This window comes from Lutjanus erythropterus, chromosome 8 (genome assembly GCF_056507025.1).
Source record: "Lutjanus erythropterus isolate fLutEry1 chromosome 8, fLutEry1.hap2, whole genome shotgun sequence".
NCBI lineage: Eukaryota > Metazoa > Chordata > Actinopteri > Lutjaniformes > Lutjanidae > Lutjanus > Lutjanus erythropterus.
Window position 1 is genome coordinate 36,151,147 of NC_139324.1, and position 17,404 is coordinate 36,168,550.

At 39.1% G+C, this 17,404-nt stretch overlaps 1 protein-coding gene across 1 annotated transcript in view; it reads right to left on the minus strand.

Moving 5' to 3' along the window:
• Window positions 1-5,579: 5,579 nt before the first annotated feature.
• thsd7ba (thrombospondin, type I, domain containing 7Ba) overlaps window positions 5,580-17,404 on the minus strand; it is a 323,272-nt gene continuing 311,447 nt past the window's right edge. The window contains exons 26-30 of the mRNA XM_084725418.1: window positions 14,255-14,350; window positions 11,999-12,081; window positions 9,322-9,517; window positions 7,724-7,811; window positions 5,580-7,417 (exon numbers count right to left, since the gene is read on the minus strand). Coding sequence (XP_084581544.1) covers window positions 7,336-7,417; window positions 7,724-7,811; window positions 9,322-9,517; window positions 11,999-12,081; window positions 14,255-14,350 — 545 coding nt within the window. The 3' untranslated portion in view covers window positions 5,580-7,335. The remainder of the gene's footprint in view (window positions 7,418-7,723; window positions 7,812-9,321; window positions 9,518-11,998; window positions 12,082-14,254; window positions 14,351-17,404) is intronic.

A 17,404-nucleotide genomic window follows, 5' to 3' on the forward strand; every position in this document is an offset into this window, starting at 1 on the left:
TTACAAAACGACAGAGTTATGTATATTTCTTTCTTTCCTCCTGATGGTCTGAGGGACTCACTGGATTGGTCACTAGTTGCTTGTTTCATATATTAAATATTTTGGCGGTAAAATGACACCCATGGCTGTGGGTACTGTAGACAGTGGACCAAACCACTATGAGACATAACGAGGGGGAGCATGCAATCTTTCAAAACTTGAAAATACATTGTTTTGCATATATAATTATCACAGGTTTCTGATCAAAACTATTGCTAAAGACAATTCAGTAATCCCTGGATATTTGTAGGAAAATGTCCCACCATTCCCACTCAGTTCTACACCCTTGGTGCACTGGGTGAAGTTGGCGGAGGGCACTACTGCGCATATTCACTGGGCTATATAACCAGGAAGTAAACCCAGACGCTAGAAACCTCTTTCAGCTTGTTCACCAGGCGAGAAACTCTCATTGGACTGAATGGGTGCCATCTTGGCTTTCACTATCTCGTTCATTATATCTATGACTTTCAGTTTTGTTTGAAAACACAGCTGGCTCACAACAAAGATGTCTGTGTAGCAGGTAAACATCCCCCCCAACTCTGTTCCACCTGTGTGACGCATCTGTGCTCTTTGTATTTTGGCTGTAACCTTAAAACTAACCTCGACTGATCCAAAAATCTACTTTTTACTCCACTGGGTCCACAGCTTTTGTCTCCAACTTGACAGGCACCCTCAATGGACTGGTCTTTCAAGCCATAAGCCATAAACAAACACACACACACACACACATACACACACACACACACACACACACACACACACACACACACACACAGTTTATGCAGGACTCTTGAACCATGATTATATAATGCTTTGCACGACAAGGTCAGGACAGTCTGCTGTCACACTCACAGCTCTGTGAAGCTGTACTATGTACTAGTACTAGCTGTACTATATACAAACATAATGTTTACCCCAGTCAGTTTAACATTAATTCACTCTAAACTAAAGGAACCACTGAGTCTCACTTTGTAAGTGGACAGATGAGGTTTTGACCCGATGATGGGTCAGTAGAGTTGTTACAGTTCATCCTGAGGGGGGCGTGAATGTACATCCCAAAGTTCATGACAATTCATCCCACAGTCACAGACAAATGTCAACCTCACATTTAAAGGAGAAATCTGTAATATATTTACTGTGACTGATCATTAAATGACCAGGGTTGGTCATCACAGATTAAGGAAACATGCTTCTGGAACACAGCTTCTTATTCTTAGAAATAAGGTTCCAAAAGGGTTTGTCCTGAAGGGCTGAGGTTCTACTCAGGACCATTTGCTTCTGAAGAACTCTTTTAAGGAAGAAATTATTTGTTAAAGGTTCTTTGTAAGACTAAAAGTTCCATTAAGAACTCTTTTCATCCAAAGAACAATTTTTACATGAAAGAGTTTTTCAAGGATTGTTAAAATCTCTCTTTGGTCAAGCGTTCCTTGTACCTTAATATGAAAGGGTTCTCAGTAGAACCCCTTGGGTGTGTTCTAGATAAAATTACTGGAATACATATGGGTTCTTGAAAGGACCTGGGTGGGTTCTAGATAAAACCCTTGGAATAGAAAAGTTTCTGAGTAGAACCCCCTGGGTGGGTACTAGATAATAAAAAAAATGTTCTCAGTAGAACCCCCTGAATGGGAAACCCTCGGAATGTAAAAAGGTTCTTAGTAGCACTCCCTGGTTGGGTTCTAAAACCTTTGGACTATAAAATGTGTCTTGGCAGAACCCCCTCGGTGGGTTCTACATAAAACCCTTAGACTATAAAAGGTTTTGGTAGTAGCTCCTGGGTGGGTTCTTGGTGAAAGCCTTGGAATATAAAAGGGTTTTCAGTAGAACCCCTTGGGAAGGTTCTAGGTAAAATCGTTCTTGGGTGAACCCCTTGGGTTGGTTATAATAAAAGCCTTGGAATATAAAAAGGTTCTTGGTGGAACCTTTCAAGGGTGCTAGTGATCACCCTTGAAAGAGGACAGGTTCTGGAAGGGACAAGGTTCTAGAAACCCCTGAGTTCCCCTGGGTTCTGTTCTCTATAGAACCTCGCATATGGGGTTCTGGGCAAAACCTTTAACAGATGGTTCTGGGTATAGCTCTTTAATGTATGTTGGGTTTTACCTAGAACTCTCTGAAAGGGTACCAAGTGGAACCTTTGTACAAGGATCTACCAGGAATCAAAAAGGGTTCAAAGGACAAGCTGAAGAACCCTTTATGGTTCTAATTAGCACCTTCACAGACATCCATTTGATATCTGCAGCAAATTTCAGGACAGTGCGTCTCTGGAATCTTTTCTTTTTCTTTACTAAAGTCAAAGGCAGCTGCAGTTACTGTGTGATGCTGCAAACATTTCATTATTCGTCCAGCAGGTGACTTCTGTCGCACGGGTTCCCATTCCTGTTGTTCTCCACCATCAAAAATTAATGCTCAATAAAAGCTAAAATCCATAAATACAGTCCTAAAGATTCATTTCAGGAAAACAAAATATCACCAGCAAAGTGAAGAAAACTGTAAAAATTTCATCACTCTGCTCATGTGCAGACAAGCGCATAATAAATCTGTAATAAATTATAATAAACAGTCATTACTTTTAAAGGTTATGCATTGCTCAGACTAAATATTCATTGAGCTCTCACTCTGTTCTGCCAAAATACACATGCAGCATTTTATTAGAACGACCCAGCTCGTGATAACAGAGGAATGCTGATTAAAACTAGACGCCGCCATCATCAAACTGTTCACATATCTTCACTGAAACCTGCAAATATGTCCTGAGAGCTTCTAAAATGAGATAAATTAGACATGACAAGATCAGCCCACGTCTTCGCCACCGATCAGATGGCCATGACACAAGCGTTTGGATTCAACCGACTCTTAAACAAAAGTGACAGTCTTAAATAAATGAATTAGATGAGACAAAAGATTTAAACACTGTTTCCCCCCACAACCTGCGAGCATCCTGGGATTATCAGCCTGAGAATCTGACTGGAGGGCAAGATGAATCTTATCAGCTGCTTATATATTCTGGGCTCTGCCTCGGAGCCTGTATCAGTAATTACAATTTATCAGGGCTCGAGAGTCAAGGAGCCGATGAAAATCACAGCAGGAGCAGAGGAGCATCTCTCTTGAAAAGATTTCACTCAGTCTGAACTCTGCGACAAAAGAGGAAACGATGCAGCCTTTTTTACTTCCACATAGTTCCACAATTTATTTGCATTTTTGTCCAGCTCTCCATGTACACACAATAGTAACACAAATAGCATGGTACTGTAAACAATGAGTGAACATACTTTTAGATTTTCTTGGACATTACCCAATAGAATCCTTGTAAACACTTCATATAAAGGTGCTTGTAATAAGCATTAATAGATAATAAGGCCCTTATAAGATGCTTATTAAACATTACTGTGCACAAATTAAACGATATAAATGTTAATAATTGCATGTTTATTGTTGGATTACAAGACTTTCATAAGCAGTCTTATCAGAATCGTGTTAGACTGCTTGTGAATATTAATAAAAGCACAATGTAATTGTTAATAACAGCATTATAAACACATTTATTGATTTTTAACTATGATTTCACCAAATTTTTGTTGATTTCTACATACTTCATTATGTATTTATTAGCTGTTAACTATGCACAAATGAACACTTAACTACGTATTTTGGGGGTACTGGATCTACAATGTGAACAGTGCTTATTAAGGTTAATTGATCCTTTATTATGCACTTGTTAACAGTTACCTGGTTTTTTTCAATTAATTACTATTTACCTCTGCTAATAAATGCATAATAAAGGATGCATTTTTTTTTTTTACAACAAAAGCTTAATAAAGGTTTAACAGTGATATAATAGGTACGTTAGTTAAGCCCAAGAAATCCGTTTGTACTAAACATTTCTGAGAAACTCATAAGGCTTTTATTAACATTCTTAAGCAGTCTATAACCTGTTAACAAGTAATAACAGGTAGTAACAAGTGCTTTTAAAAGTCTTATAATCTAACAATAAACATTTATTATGCTATTATTAACACTTACATAGTCTTATTAACACATATTAACGTAATAAGTGTCTTATAAAGGTCTTATTATCTATTAAGTAACACATACTAGAGGCACATGAATATAAAGTGTTACAGAATCATCTTATCAGGTCAGAAGTTGGCTGTTCTTCATTTTATAATGGAAATGTGACCAGATAATTGTTAATTAGCTGATTGTGTTCATTAGAAATCATCAGTATTTCACGATTGGATTTTACATTGACTCAACATTTACCGTATTATGTCTCTTTGTTGGCCGAATATTAAAAACGCTGCCTAAAAGAAACTACTCTAAAATGTTCTGCAACTTGTAAAACAGAATCTTTGCAAGGCCACTCGGAGCACTTTCTGCCAAAATGGATCAAGCATGCCTACATACAATCAGCTGTTGAAATACAACCGCTACGACACGTAACAGCCGTATTTGCACAGCCATTAAGATTATAGAGTTACTGGTAAAATACATTCAGAAGGAGGTCAGATAACACAAGACCAAATCTTCAGTTTGTGGAGGCAGAAAGAGAAACAGCATAAACTCTGGTCAGTGCCAAAACCACCAAGTATTATTAGGACTTTAATTCTCCACTGGGTCGTATGAATAATGCACTGCAGGATTATAGGGGAGACCGGGGAGTGTTGTAACACTGGGTTATTTGTAACGCTGTCAGGAGAAGTAGCATGTCTCTGTGAGAAAAACTGTGGATTTTATGACCAAATAAACAGAATTTTCAGGTAAGAAAGTACTTTTTTTTAGTCAAAATTGTTGTTTGTCTGGTGTTCATTGTATTGTACATACAATAATTTGACTTATATAACCTAAAGTAGCAGTTTCTTTAGTTTAATTTGATGCTTTGCATTCATGCTACCTTCAAGCCCACATGCTAAAACAGATTGCTGTGTTGCTTGGGGTCGGGATAGTTGTAACATTTCTTTAAAAGATTTCCTCATGTGTATGAACGCTTTGCAAACTGAAGGCAAAAAGAAGTGTGGGTCAAGTGTGTACTTTTTAAGCTCTGAGCCCCAAACAGCATGAAAACCCTGATTTTTGGCCCCATAAATGCCCGCAAATATCCCTAATTCCTGAGGGTCCACAGCTGTTTACAGCCTGTGAAGTTTATTCTTTTATTTATTTTCTTATTCTTTTACAGATTTGTTCTTTTTTTATGACACTCCTATGACTCCATGCATCATATCATACTTACTTACATATGGGGGAATCTATTCAAGCTATAATTTTTTTTTTTTTTTTTTTTATAGTTTCTAATTATATTAAAGTGTGATCTGATCTACTGTATTTATACCAAAGATTTTCTCAAAATGGAGTCAGTACACTTTAGAAAAAGGTGTAATCTTTTTGATAATAGCTGAGAGGCAGAAAATATCATTTTCTGCAAGTTTTTGCACGAAAAATAACTTAAACAGTAAATCAATTATCAAAATAGTTAATTCTTTTCTACCTGGCAAGTGAGCTGCTGGATTTTTTTTTAGCTCAGTTTGACATTTTACTTGCCTTGTCCTTATTGTTGAGTCCTGTTATGTGACACACAAACACTCAGGAATTCAGCCCACAAACACACACATATTTTTCTCACTTTAAATTGTTCAATTTATCCAAAATCAGTAAAGTTTGCTCATGAATGTGGATCTTAAATCAGCAAATTACCTCTAATTGTTAAATCTATCCCCAGCTAGTGTTACAACTTACCCCAGTAGTGGGGTAGGCTGTAATAACTGTACTTGTCGTACAAAATCAAAGTTTGAGAGATCTAGCATGAACAACCACTGAGTTATGGGTGTAAAAAGTGTCACTACCGTCCCCAGTCTCCTCTACTTAATGCAAGACTGTTACTGCAAATGTAACTAAAAATCATGGAAACCTTGTACTGTGAGAGAATTTCAGGGCTGAATAAAAGAAAAGTCTTTATTTTTGTGCACGATTTAGAGAAACAGAAAGACGGCAAACTTAATTAATCACGTGCTCACAAATATTTGGTATTTGTTGTCTTTCATGTTTTGAGCCCTGTCTTCATGGTGCAAAAATAAAAAGAAGAAAAGGAGAAAACACTGTCAGAGACTATTTTCTCCTCTTGCTCTGTATCAACTGACCTTGTATTTGGATGTAATGGTGTGAAAAGAAAATGGTGTATTGGCATCTTTGTGAAAGAAATAAAGCATATTTGCTCCAGTGGATAATTCTTCATTTCTATTCTTGTATCTGTTTGGGTGATCAGTGCTTCTTTTGTTTTGCATTTGATGAGAATGTGTGTAGGAGGTATGATCTTTATCATGCTGGTATTTGATAATTTGCATTAAAGGTCTGTTTGTTGTTTTTTTTTTTTGTTAATTATCGACTGCATTTGTAGCCAAAGCAGTCTGCCAGGTTTCCATACAAATTCCACCATTTTTTTCTTTTTTGAGGTTGTTTCTTAATTTATTCCTCAGTGGCAGGGAGTCTTATGGGCATCAGGGAGAAGAAATTACTGCATCGTTGTATTGTTAAATTCAAGGCAAGCCTGCTTTTGGTTTCCACATATACACAACATATGGCATCATCAACAAAACACAATCTGACAGCAACAACTTGCATTACAATTAAAACACTAGAAAAGTCATTTGAAAGGAAAAAAAACATAAGTGAATCAGCACTAACGTAGTGCATAGAGCATCTTGTTTATTCTCAGAAATTCAAAAAAAGGCTGTTTCGTTTACCCAAAAGGCTTGTGACATTTGCTTTTACAAAGATCCAGCACTGATGAGACGAAGTCAAATGTCAAATGTTCTGTTGTTCCGCCTTTGAATGTCATGAGTGACTGCTGACTCGAGATGTTCCGTCTCCCTCACGACACGCCTCCCACCGATTCTTGACACACACAAAAACCTGTGGATCCGCTTTGTCTTCGCCTTTTTCAGGAGTCCTTGTGATTTGTAGGGTGAAAACAGCGCTTCGGCTCTGTGTTCACATTGCTAGCTGTTAAAAAAAGAAACCAGAGGTCCATTTATTTCCTGTGTCTGGGGACCTTTTATCTCATTTTCACCATGTTCGGCTTTGGTCCCCGCAGGAAGCCAAAATTCTGCCCTTCAGTAGCAAATCCTGTGCGATCACCGCTGTTTGTCCGCTGCATATTTGCAACACAATTGGCACTAAAGCGAATAGTCACCCAGCTCGACCTGGCCAACAATCAGTGGTGTGAGATGGACGTGCTTGCTAACAATCTGAACGCAGTGAGGAGTCTGTCTGAGGCCGGGCGCGTCCTTGTGAGGTATAGCAGCCTGGTTACATATCCATGTCACCGTCGTAGGCCAGGGTCAAGGGCTTCTGCGGAGGAGGAGACGTCTTAGTGGTTTTGGATGGCTTACTGAAAAAAAGAAGCACACCAGAAAGAAAAGCTGACAGTGTATCTGACATGGAGGGCCAACTTGATTTCAGCCTTTACAAAGAATTCCATTATCTGATAGCAGCAGCGCACAGCAGACCAAATATTGTGAAGAATATAACTCATACTTGACAAAGTTCTTTTTGGGGGGAAAGCAGATGGTTTGGAATTTGCTTTGCTTCTCTGTGTTCTCATCTACAATGTGTGTGACCTACAATGGAGCTTTTGTTCTTAAAAACTGCACAGTGCGCAGTGGGGAATCTCTTAAGAAAGTAATATGGTACATACCAGACCAGGAATGATAATGCAATAATGAAGAGTATTAAGATGAATCCGACGGCAGTCACGGCGTAAACCCACAGCTTTACTCTTCCATCTGTGCAATCAAAAAGCAGTTTTAATACAAAGTTTTAAATATAAGTACAATCGCAATCCCAAAAAAGTTGAGTAAAATGTAAAAACTTTCCAACCTTTTCAACTGAATTTGATGCCTGCAACATGTTCCCAAAAAAAAAACAAGTGTTTGGGAACTGAGAACACTAATTGTTGAAGTTTTGAAAATGAAATTCTTTCCAATTCCTGCTTGATATACGACTTCAGGTGTGCAACGGTCCGACGTCTCTGTGGTCGTATTTTGTGCTTCATAATCCACCACACATTTTCAATGGGAGACAGGTCTGGACTGCAGGCAGGTCAGTCCAGTACCTGAACTCTTCTACTGTCAAGTCACGCAGTTGGAACATGTGCAGAATGTGTCTTGACATTGTCTGGATGGCAGCACGTGTCCCTCCAAAACCAGTATGTACCTTTCAGAATTAATGGGTCATTCTCAGATGTAACAGCCATGACACCCCCGTACTGTCACAGATGCTGGATTTTGAAATTAGTGCTGGTAACAAACGTCCGTGATTTCCAAAAACAATCTGAAACGTGGACTTGCGTCTGTCCATCTCAGTTGAACTCGGGTCCAGAGAAGTCAGCGGCGTTTCTGGATGTTGTTGAAATATGACTTTCTCTTTGCAGGAACACAGATTTTGGAGCAACATATGCTGCCATCCAGACATCTTTTTTTTTTTTAATCAACTGTGTTCTGATGGTTTTCCAGTGGTCCTTAGTCCATGTTGTCTCCGTTATACAAGTATGTGGGTTTTTAATGCAGTGCTGCCTGAGGAGTCAAAGGTCACAGGCGTTCAATGATATTTTTCAGCCTTGGCCCTTATGTGCAGAGATTTCTCTGGATTTTCTTAATTTTCAACATTATGGATTGTAGATGATGAAATCACCTTTAATATCATAATGTCATGATACTGTCACCTCTTACCAATTAATCTGTTTACCTGTCGAATGTTCCAGACAGGTGTATTTGGAGCATTCCACTACTTTCCCGGGCTTTTCCTGATCCTGTCTCACCTTCTTTGAAACATGGTGCAGGCATCAAATTCAGAATGAGTGTGTATGTTTACAAAAAAGAGTAAAGTTTAAGTTAAAGTTCTGTTAGAACATTAAATATCTTGTACTGTTTTCAGTTGAATATAAGTCAAAAATGCTTTGCAAATCATTGCATTCTCTTTTTATTTATGTTTTACACACAGACCCACTTTTTTTTGGAATTGTTGTTGTAGATTTATTCTCTTTTCAAACATACTGCAGAGGAGCAACTAGAATTTCTTGACACTTTTTATGGTCCATTGAGTTTTCTTTTCTTTTCTTTTCTTTTCTCTTTTTTTTTTTTTTACAGCATATAATGATGAGCCCAAGTAAAAACGTTGACCTAGAACGGATTCCACCCCCGGCCCAGTGATCCTAGAGCTACAAAGACCGGTTCAAAGGCAGGAATGATCTCAGGCGCGCTGGTCGAGCTGTAAAGATGATTTCCATTTCAGTACCTGGGCCGACAGGTCGTAAGGTCCACTCGTTGAAGAGGTCCTGCGCCTGAGACGGCCCGGGTTTTAATCTTCCAGAGTTGGTTTTCACATCAGCTTTCTTGTTGTTGTCCACCCCCGGGGTCCTTGTGCAGTAGTCCAAGAAGCCGTGCGTGGTCATCACTTCAGTGTAACCCTTCTCACACCCACACACACCGCTCTGCATGGGGGAGGGGGAGAGCAAGGCCAGAAGAAGATCATTTACAGCCAACACAAGACGGTGGCGATCGTTACTTTGCCATTGATACAAAACGCTGCTGACAGAACCGTCTGCCACGTATAGAAACTGCTCTGCTTTACTCGACTCTTTCAAAAGACTTTCTGCTATCAGCGCAGGTTGATTTATCCCAGTGCTGACATTAAACTGTGCTCCTCGGGGGGTAGATTACACAGACACTTCCCCAGGAATCTCATCTGCATTAAACATCTATACTAAAAAAAAAAAACTTTATCGCAACCCCTCAGTTTTTCCTCCCATTTTTCATGAGTTGAGGTAAAAAAAAAATCAGCTTCCTCAGTGCACACAAAAAGGTTTACTTCTCTCCAAACTTTGTTTACAAAAGAAAATGTGTTAGACAATTCATTCCCTGACAGATGTAGCTGAGATGCTAATTAAACAGCATGATTGTCAAGGTGTGCTTTAATTAAAGGCCACTTTAAAATGTGCAGTTTTATTTTGAAAAAACACTTTTATTATGCGATCGGCTGTTTCACATATGGCTATAAATACTGTTCAATATATTGCTACACTGTGAGAAAGTGATATATTGCTATTTTCTTAATCTAATTTCTAGGAAATCTGTCACAGTATGAAGAACACAGCGCCATATGCATCAAATTTGAGTTTAAAAGTAATGAAAATGCAATCTGAACATGGAAAACAGACAAACACAATACAAAATGAACCACTTACATGAATCGTTTGTGCCAATGGTTCAATTTGGTAACAAAGTTTAGAGAAAAATAAACCTTTCGCTTGTGAAGAAGTCTTGTTTTTTTACTTCAACTCATGAAAAATGGGAGCAAAGAAAGTTGTGCAGTGATATTTTTGTTGAGCATAAACTGCTATTGAATAGAAATGTGGAATGGAAGAGAATAGAACACAACTTTATTGTTCGACAGTGTGAGATTTAACAAATGTGGCAAAACAAAAAAACAAAAAGCAAAACAAAACACAAAGACAAACTGAAAAAGTAAACTGACAAAAACAATCTTGAGTCTAGAGCAGTGGTTCTCTAACTTTTTGAACTGTGACCCCCCCAGAGAGATCAGGTTGGTGCTCACCCCCCCCCCCCCCCCCCCACACACACACACACATCCATCTGGCCGACATTGATCAGGGATTAATGCATCAAGCCAAGAAAATGTATTCCAACACTAACTGTATCACAGGTGCAGGCGTTATAATGTAAAAAAAGACATCTCCTGCTTGTGTTTGTTCAGAACATTTTGGTTTATGTTGTTAATTGTGTGCTAATTTATAGTTTTAAGGCGACTGTTGCTTTTCTTGATGTCAGCTGTGTTTTGCAGATTCTTGAGTGCTTGTTCCTCATGTTGAATGTCATCACGAGGCCGACATCATGTGTTGTTTACTACAGTTTTATCATTTTTTTAAAATCCTTTATTTAAACACGTAGTCTCATTGAGAACAGAATCTCTTTTCCAAGAGAAACCTGTGTACAAAAATAAACACATACAGTTTAAACAGACAGACAGATTATTTAATTCATTTCTTAAATGTAATCAGAGACAGCAGTTTTTGCAGTGGGGCTTTCTGGACGGCCAGGAATCATCTTGCGTCCCCCTTGGGAGTCCCAACCCCCAGGTTGAGAACCACTGGTCTAGAGTACACTACAGTATCCAAATAAAAACTAGAAATAAGAAACCTAAAGCAAAGCATTAAACATTAAAATAAAACACAAATGCTATGTTTTTGAGTTTAAAATGCTGATTGCACTCGGAATAAAAGAGTTATTATAAAAATTTCGGGTTGCCGAAGGCACCCTGCAGCAGCTTCCGGAGTTCTTAGTCTCAAACCGAGAAAAATAAAGGATGAGAGCAGTCTGTCAGAATACTTAAGGCTTTAGGGCTCTTTTGTTCTGACGGTATGCCGCTCACCAACCTTCATCTGGGGGCTCCCCAATTATTTTCACTGGCAATTCCAACTATTCCAGCCAGTTTACTCCACAGTCTGCAAGGCATGAAGTCAAGTGCAATGTCAAAACGCTCTTAATCAGCAAACAATGTTTCTAAGATCGACTCACACACTCGAAAACTGACGTGTCTCCTAAAAAGATGAAGCTTCAGTCACTGCTTTGCATTTTTAAGTGCAGTTACATGCAGGGTGCTCAGAGGGGCAGTAAAACTTCAACCTTCAGCTGTTCTTTGACATTTTCATGGCTGCTTGTGTGCAACCCCCCCCCCCGCCTCCCCCCAAAGCCAGGTGTACTCCCTAACTGTCATCGAGCCCACATTCATTGGTATTAATGTGATTATCCTTTAATGGCAATTAAAAATGTCATCTGTCAAAATCAATTTAACTCCTCAGCGAGGACGTGGCAGCAGCAGGAGACAGAAAAAAAAAAAACACAGTGAGAATTATGGAGATCACAGCAGCCTGATCAAAGTGCAATGATCTTACCGGTGTGCAGTGTGAGAAGGGTTTGGTGCACGGAGGATGGCAGTGTCTGACCGTGGTCGGCCTTTTCTGCGGGAAACACCCCCCTGGAGGAAAACAACAGGTTCTTATTTCTGTTCCTTCGCCCATTGATCACTAAATTAATGTACTGTCACACCTGATTAATGGGCTCAGTTGCCTATCAGGGTCCCTGATCAATCTGTGAACATTTTAATTCCAACATGGAAAATTGCATGTCAAAATATCAAAGAGTAATGCCTTGGGTTCTTGCCTTCTCTGCAGAGGGAGGTTATTCCTCCTGGGCTCATATTTGCCAGAAACACTTCCTTACAGCGATAAGATCACATTCACCCGCTATTTACAGCACATCAAGCTCGCCTAAAGCTTTCGTTCCCACAGCACTATTACCTTTGTTCTGTTTCTCTACGCCTGCTTTGCTTCCCACAAATACAAATGCATGATTATATTTATATGGATTGAAAGCCTCCCAGCTCAGAGTCTGGCTTATTGATTACTTATGTTAAGAGGGAGAGGAGAAATCAATAGAGGCTGCACTGAGAATAGGCAGATCAAATAAGGTGTTAAATTCAACTCGAACACTATACTAAAATTATTCTTTGTGTGTGTGTGTGTGTGTATCTGCATGCTGCAGGCTGTCAGGCTCGATTGTGAGAAGCTGCCATCAGATTTTTTTTTTTTGCAGCTGGGTGAAGCAACAGATCAGGATATAACCCGTATAAAGAAAGCTAATATTCTAGACTGAGATTAACAATTGTGAAAGACATAACATCCGTTTTTGTCTCCACCCGTCTCACTTGCTTCCAAATGTTTCAATTATCTCCCGAGCCAACAAGGACATCCATTCTAAATGTATTTCTAAACCACCTGCTGCAACCACCTCTGCCAACATCACCAGTGTGACAGCTCCCTCAGTTTAATAAAACAAGATATTACTGTCATGGTAATGCCTACAAATTTAGATAAAAAGCAGCAGCATGCACAACTCCAAATCTTGATTAATGTATAAGGTGCAGGCTCAAAACGAGGATTAAAAGCATTCAACATGGACTGTACGGATCCAAACCAGTGGCAGGGTCACACAGTTGACTTTTACATGATATCTGTCGTTAACCTTTTATAGCACAGTGCTGATTCTACTTAACACACCAGTTTTTGACCTTTTACCCTCAATTATGGTGCAATATGTCAAAAAAAAAGAGGCAGGACCCTAAGGAAAGTAAAAGCAGCGTTTTAATTTGTCACATGACTCTCTGGAGGTCATGATGGATCCCCTTCAGCTGGTTCAGACAGGGTCTAAAAATGTCTTTTTCTGTCATTTTACAGTCTGGACTTTAATGTACTTTGTGTGTTTAATTAAGTAATTAAAAACTGTTAAAATATAAATGTCACCTTGAAGTAACACTGTACCATTATGGATTCCCAACATTACATTAATGTATTTAGGTTCATCTTTTAAGACAGGTTGTAAAATGCATTGATAACTAGTTAATTAACTGGTGAGGTAACTGAGTATTTTTCATAACTACTCTGATGATTTTATTTAAATGTTTGATTCCTTACTGTTATGACACAATTTTGCTTTGGGGTGTAACACCCTAAAGTTCAATTGTAAATTTGTTTTTTGTTTTATGATTTCTTTAAATCATGTTTACTTGGTCTATATTTTGACAAAAAAAAAACATCACTTCTTTTTTTTGTGCCAACTGGCATCATAATGATTAGTACAGAGGGTTGCAGCAGTATTGACTCTCCTTTTCCCTTCTTTATATAACATCTTATCCTCTTTTCAACAATCGACTGTACGGGACTTCTTATGTTCTCCATGCATGCTCATAATACAAGCTTGTTTAAGCCTGGCTTGAAGTTAGCCTTGACTAGACCAGGCTAAGCCTTGAGTGGAAGTTGAAATTAGTTAAAGCCAGGCTTTTGTCACTGAAGCTCAGATTTCATTATCAGCCCTGATGGAAAACTATTTCAAATATCTGATATTGTGGCACAAATCCATGTGATCTCAACCGAGCTGAAAAATGTGACTCCATGCAGCTTTTTTCTGTTCACATTGATTCAAGTCATTGCAGGGGAACAGAAGCAGAACTGGGACACTTTCAGCTGCAGTCTGCATTAAGCCGGATATACACAGATATTCATATTTATATAAGAATGTGTGTCTGGGTGTGTTCCCATGAGCGCTTTTGCACATCCCCTCCGGGGTGGCCAGAGGACACAGCGACGACTCACCTGTGACGTTGACGCCGTCTGAGCGCTGACACCACACTGCTCTCTCATTGTTGCTCCACGCTCCCGTCCTCCACTGGTAACTGTGGCACTTTCCTCCTGTAGCAATGGCAGAGACGGCGCTCATTAGCAGTTTGTTTTGGGCACCCAGCCCTGTCGACAGGCTCCCGTGGACGTTAACCAGCACTTCTGTTGCTGCCCTGCTACTTCACATCATAAAGTAAGACATATTATGTTTGTGGGTAAAGGAAAAAGGGCACATTCTCCTCTGAAGCTTGAGCCATGAGACAAAGGCATCTTTGAAGGGAATGAGATGGTAGAAAGTGGTTGGAAATGAATGAAATGAATGAAAGAAACCTCTTACGTTCTAGGAGAAAGGCTCTTATTTTCCTGAGAGGGAGCTATAGGAGAAGATTGATTTGAAGAGAGAAACAGTCAGAGCCTGATTTTATGTGTTAAAGAAAATCTAGCTACATGTGTGGTGCTGAATTTTATTTTTTATTCTAAGATCACAAATAGACAAATCACCACAGGAAAGGAGTTTAAAATACAGTATCTAGATTAAAGGAGCACATTTAGCTGCACAGGTGTGCACTATTAAGATGAATGACAAGCACCGGACAATTACCATTTTTAATGCAACTTTTAAAAGCAGCTAATTAATGAGGGAAAAGAAAGCTGGCAGGAGCCCACATACTTGGCAGCTGATTAGGTACATGAAAGTATGCAGCAATCAAAAAGTACAGGATTATATAAAGAAACTGGGGAAAAGTTAAGAAACTTTGGATAATATATAGTGAGCTAAAACTAAAAACACCGCAGACAGAAACAAATAAAAGAAATGGACACAAAATGACTGTTAATAAGTGGTTCAGAAACAATAAATACACAGTTTCCCCCTGTGGAACACACTGAGGGTGTCGCAATTTCAATATTAAATCAAAAATCAATTGAAATGAGCTTTCAGTTTCAACAATCAAATGAAAAGGCAGAATCAGCAATTTTCCCAGTATTTGTTTGTCTCTCCACCCTCGCCTCTACATGCAGCATCCAGCGCTGCAAATCCAGAGAAAAACACACACCGACACACACAGAGTTTACCGGCTGTTATATCACACTTCGAAAGAATTTGAAAATGTAGATGACAGTTGTCAGGGTATAAAACCAATGATCTGTTGATCTTTATAAATTGACTTGATACTCTTACAATGGTAGAGCTGTCACATTTTTTTTTGAGTTCATATATAATAATATTTTCAGTAAATGCAACTTCACCCCTCTCACTGCGTTGTTAATAAAACTGAATAATCCTAAGTATAAAAATCAATTGATAACAATGATACAAATAATCAATTTGAGCATTCAGTTTTACAGAGTACATAATGTCTGATTTGAGCTCTGGCAGTGTGAGTTTTCTGTCACGGTACAAACTCTGCTCTCATGGATTTCCAAGGTAATAGTGCTCCAACACACATTGATAAACACTGGAGGTGCGGCTTCAAGGTCAGCAGGATGAAATTTAAAAATCTTTCTGTGGACCTCATGAGTAGATCTGAAGCTTATTGAACGTTTGTTAAGAAGACGTCCACCTCATTGATCCATCTTGGGGATCAGAGGCTTTCCCTTCTTCAATATTCGATATTCTAAATCCCAATAGATGCTGTGTAGCAGCAGGGAGGAAGGAGGAATTAAATGTGTTCTGAATTGAGGTAAGTGTGGGCCTTCGAGGTGCTTGGTATTCACATGATGTTCAGCTTGTGACCCTAATTGTTTGTCCATTTTATAGAGAGAACAAAGATCAAGTTAACACCAGTGAAAACCTTGTTTTTGCTGACCTCCAGTGATGTAAAAATGTATTCAGGGTGCATCCAGTACACTCAGACATCACAGCTGGGTGTGGTAACAGGCACAAAAGCCCTAAAGCATTCTAACACACAAGGCCAGTAAAACCATTGCAGCTTAGTGTTAAAGGGATAGTTTGGATTATTTGGTACTTATCAGCAGTCAGTGATTTACCCACAGTGATGCTAGTCGGATTGCCCCGAATTTGGAGAAGCAGAGAGGAGTACCAGCATGGAAGCTAAGCAATGTACTGCTGCGGCAGGGTCAGCAAACAAAAAGTATTTCAGCCACTTAAAAAAGGTCCACCGAAAAAAATCTATATCATTTTAATAGTATGCTGTACTTATAATATTTACTCCCACCTCACCTTTCTCTTAGACTGCCTTTTACAAAGGGAGGCCACAAGTTTAGTGTGCAGAACACGTGAGTTACTGTTCTACTGCTGCTTCCTACTCCAGAGCTCCTGCTGCTTCCCAAAACTGGTGGCGTGTTGACCGCCATCTTCTGTAATTAATACACTGACCTTTTTGGATGATATGATTAACATGTTAGCGAACGATTTATCATTTAAATATCAAGCACAAACAAAACAGCATTAGCATTAATTTGATCAGTCGTCCTGTTAAAATTCACTCTGAAGGAAGTATCTGTTCGTTAGCTGCTAAGTGCTCCACTATGTTCAGCAGCTAGTGGCTAACTGTGTACGTCTGCTGTTTGGTGCTGAGCAGGTAACCTACAGCGAGTTTGTCTGAGCTTTTTCCACTGAAACTTATCAGCCACTTAACTGATGATTAAAACTTTAAACCAGAGGAGAAATGAGAATTACCAACATAAAATCTGCATTTTGGAACATAAAAAAGCAAACTTAACACAAACTCAGTCCAGCACCTCGTTTGTTTAAAAAAGGTCACATTTAAATGCATGATGGGAAATGTGGGGCGTCGCTACAATATTTTAACCCACATTACAAACTGCAGCACAGAGCAGAACGCTCTGCTCCGCCTCAGCTGCAAAATGTAGATACATATATTTAGTCAGTGCCTTTGTTTTTTTTTTACTGGGCATCAACCCTGTGTTTATGTGCATATTGTACAAAAAAACAGACTTGTAGCGTAAATTAATGCTTCAGATCGTGGTTACTCCCATGAGACACAGCGTGCACAGTGAGTCACTGAAATGTTTTTTTTTTACCGTAAGTGTTGCGATATAGGGGCATTTCCAGGCATATTGCTTTGAAACAACATTACACTCATCCATTTTGTAATGCCTGGCCTGTCTTCAGTGGTTATTTTGATGACAGGATCACAAATG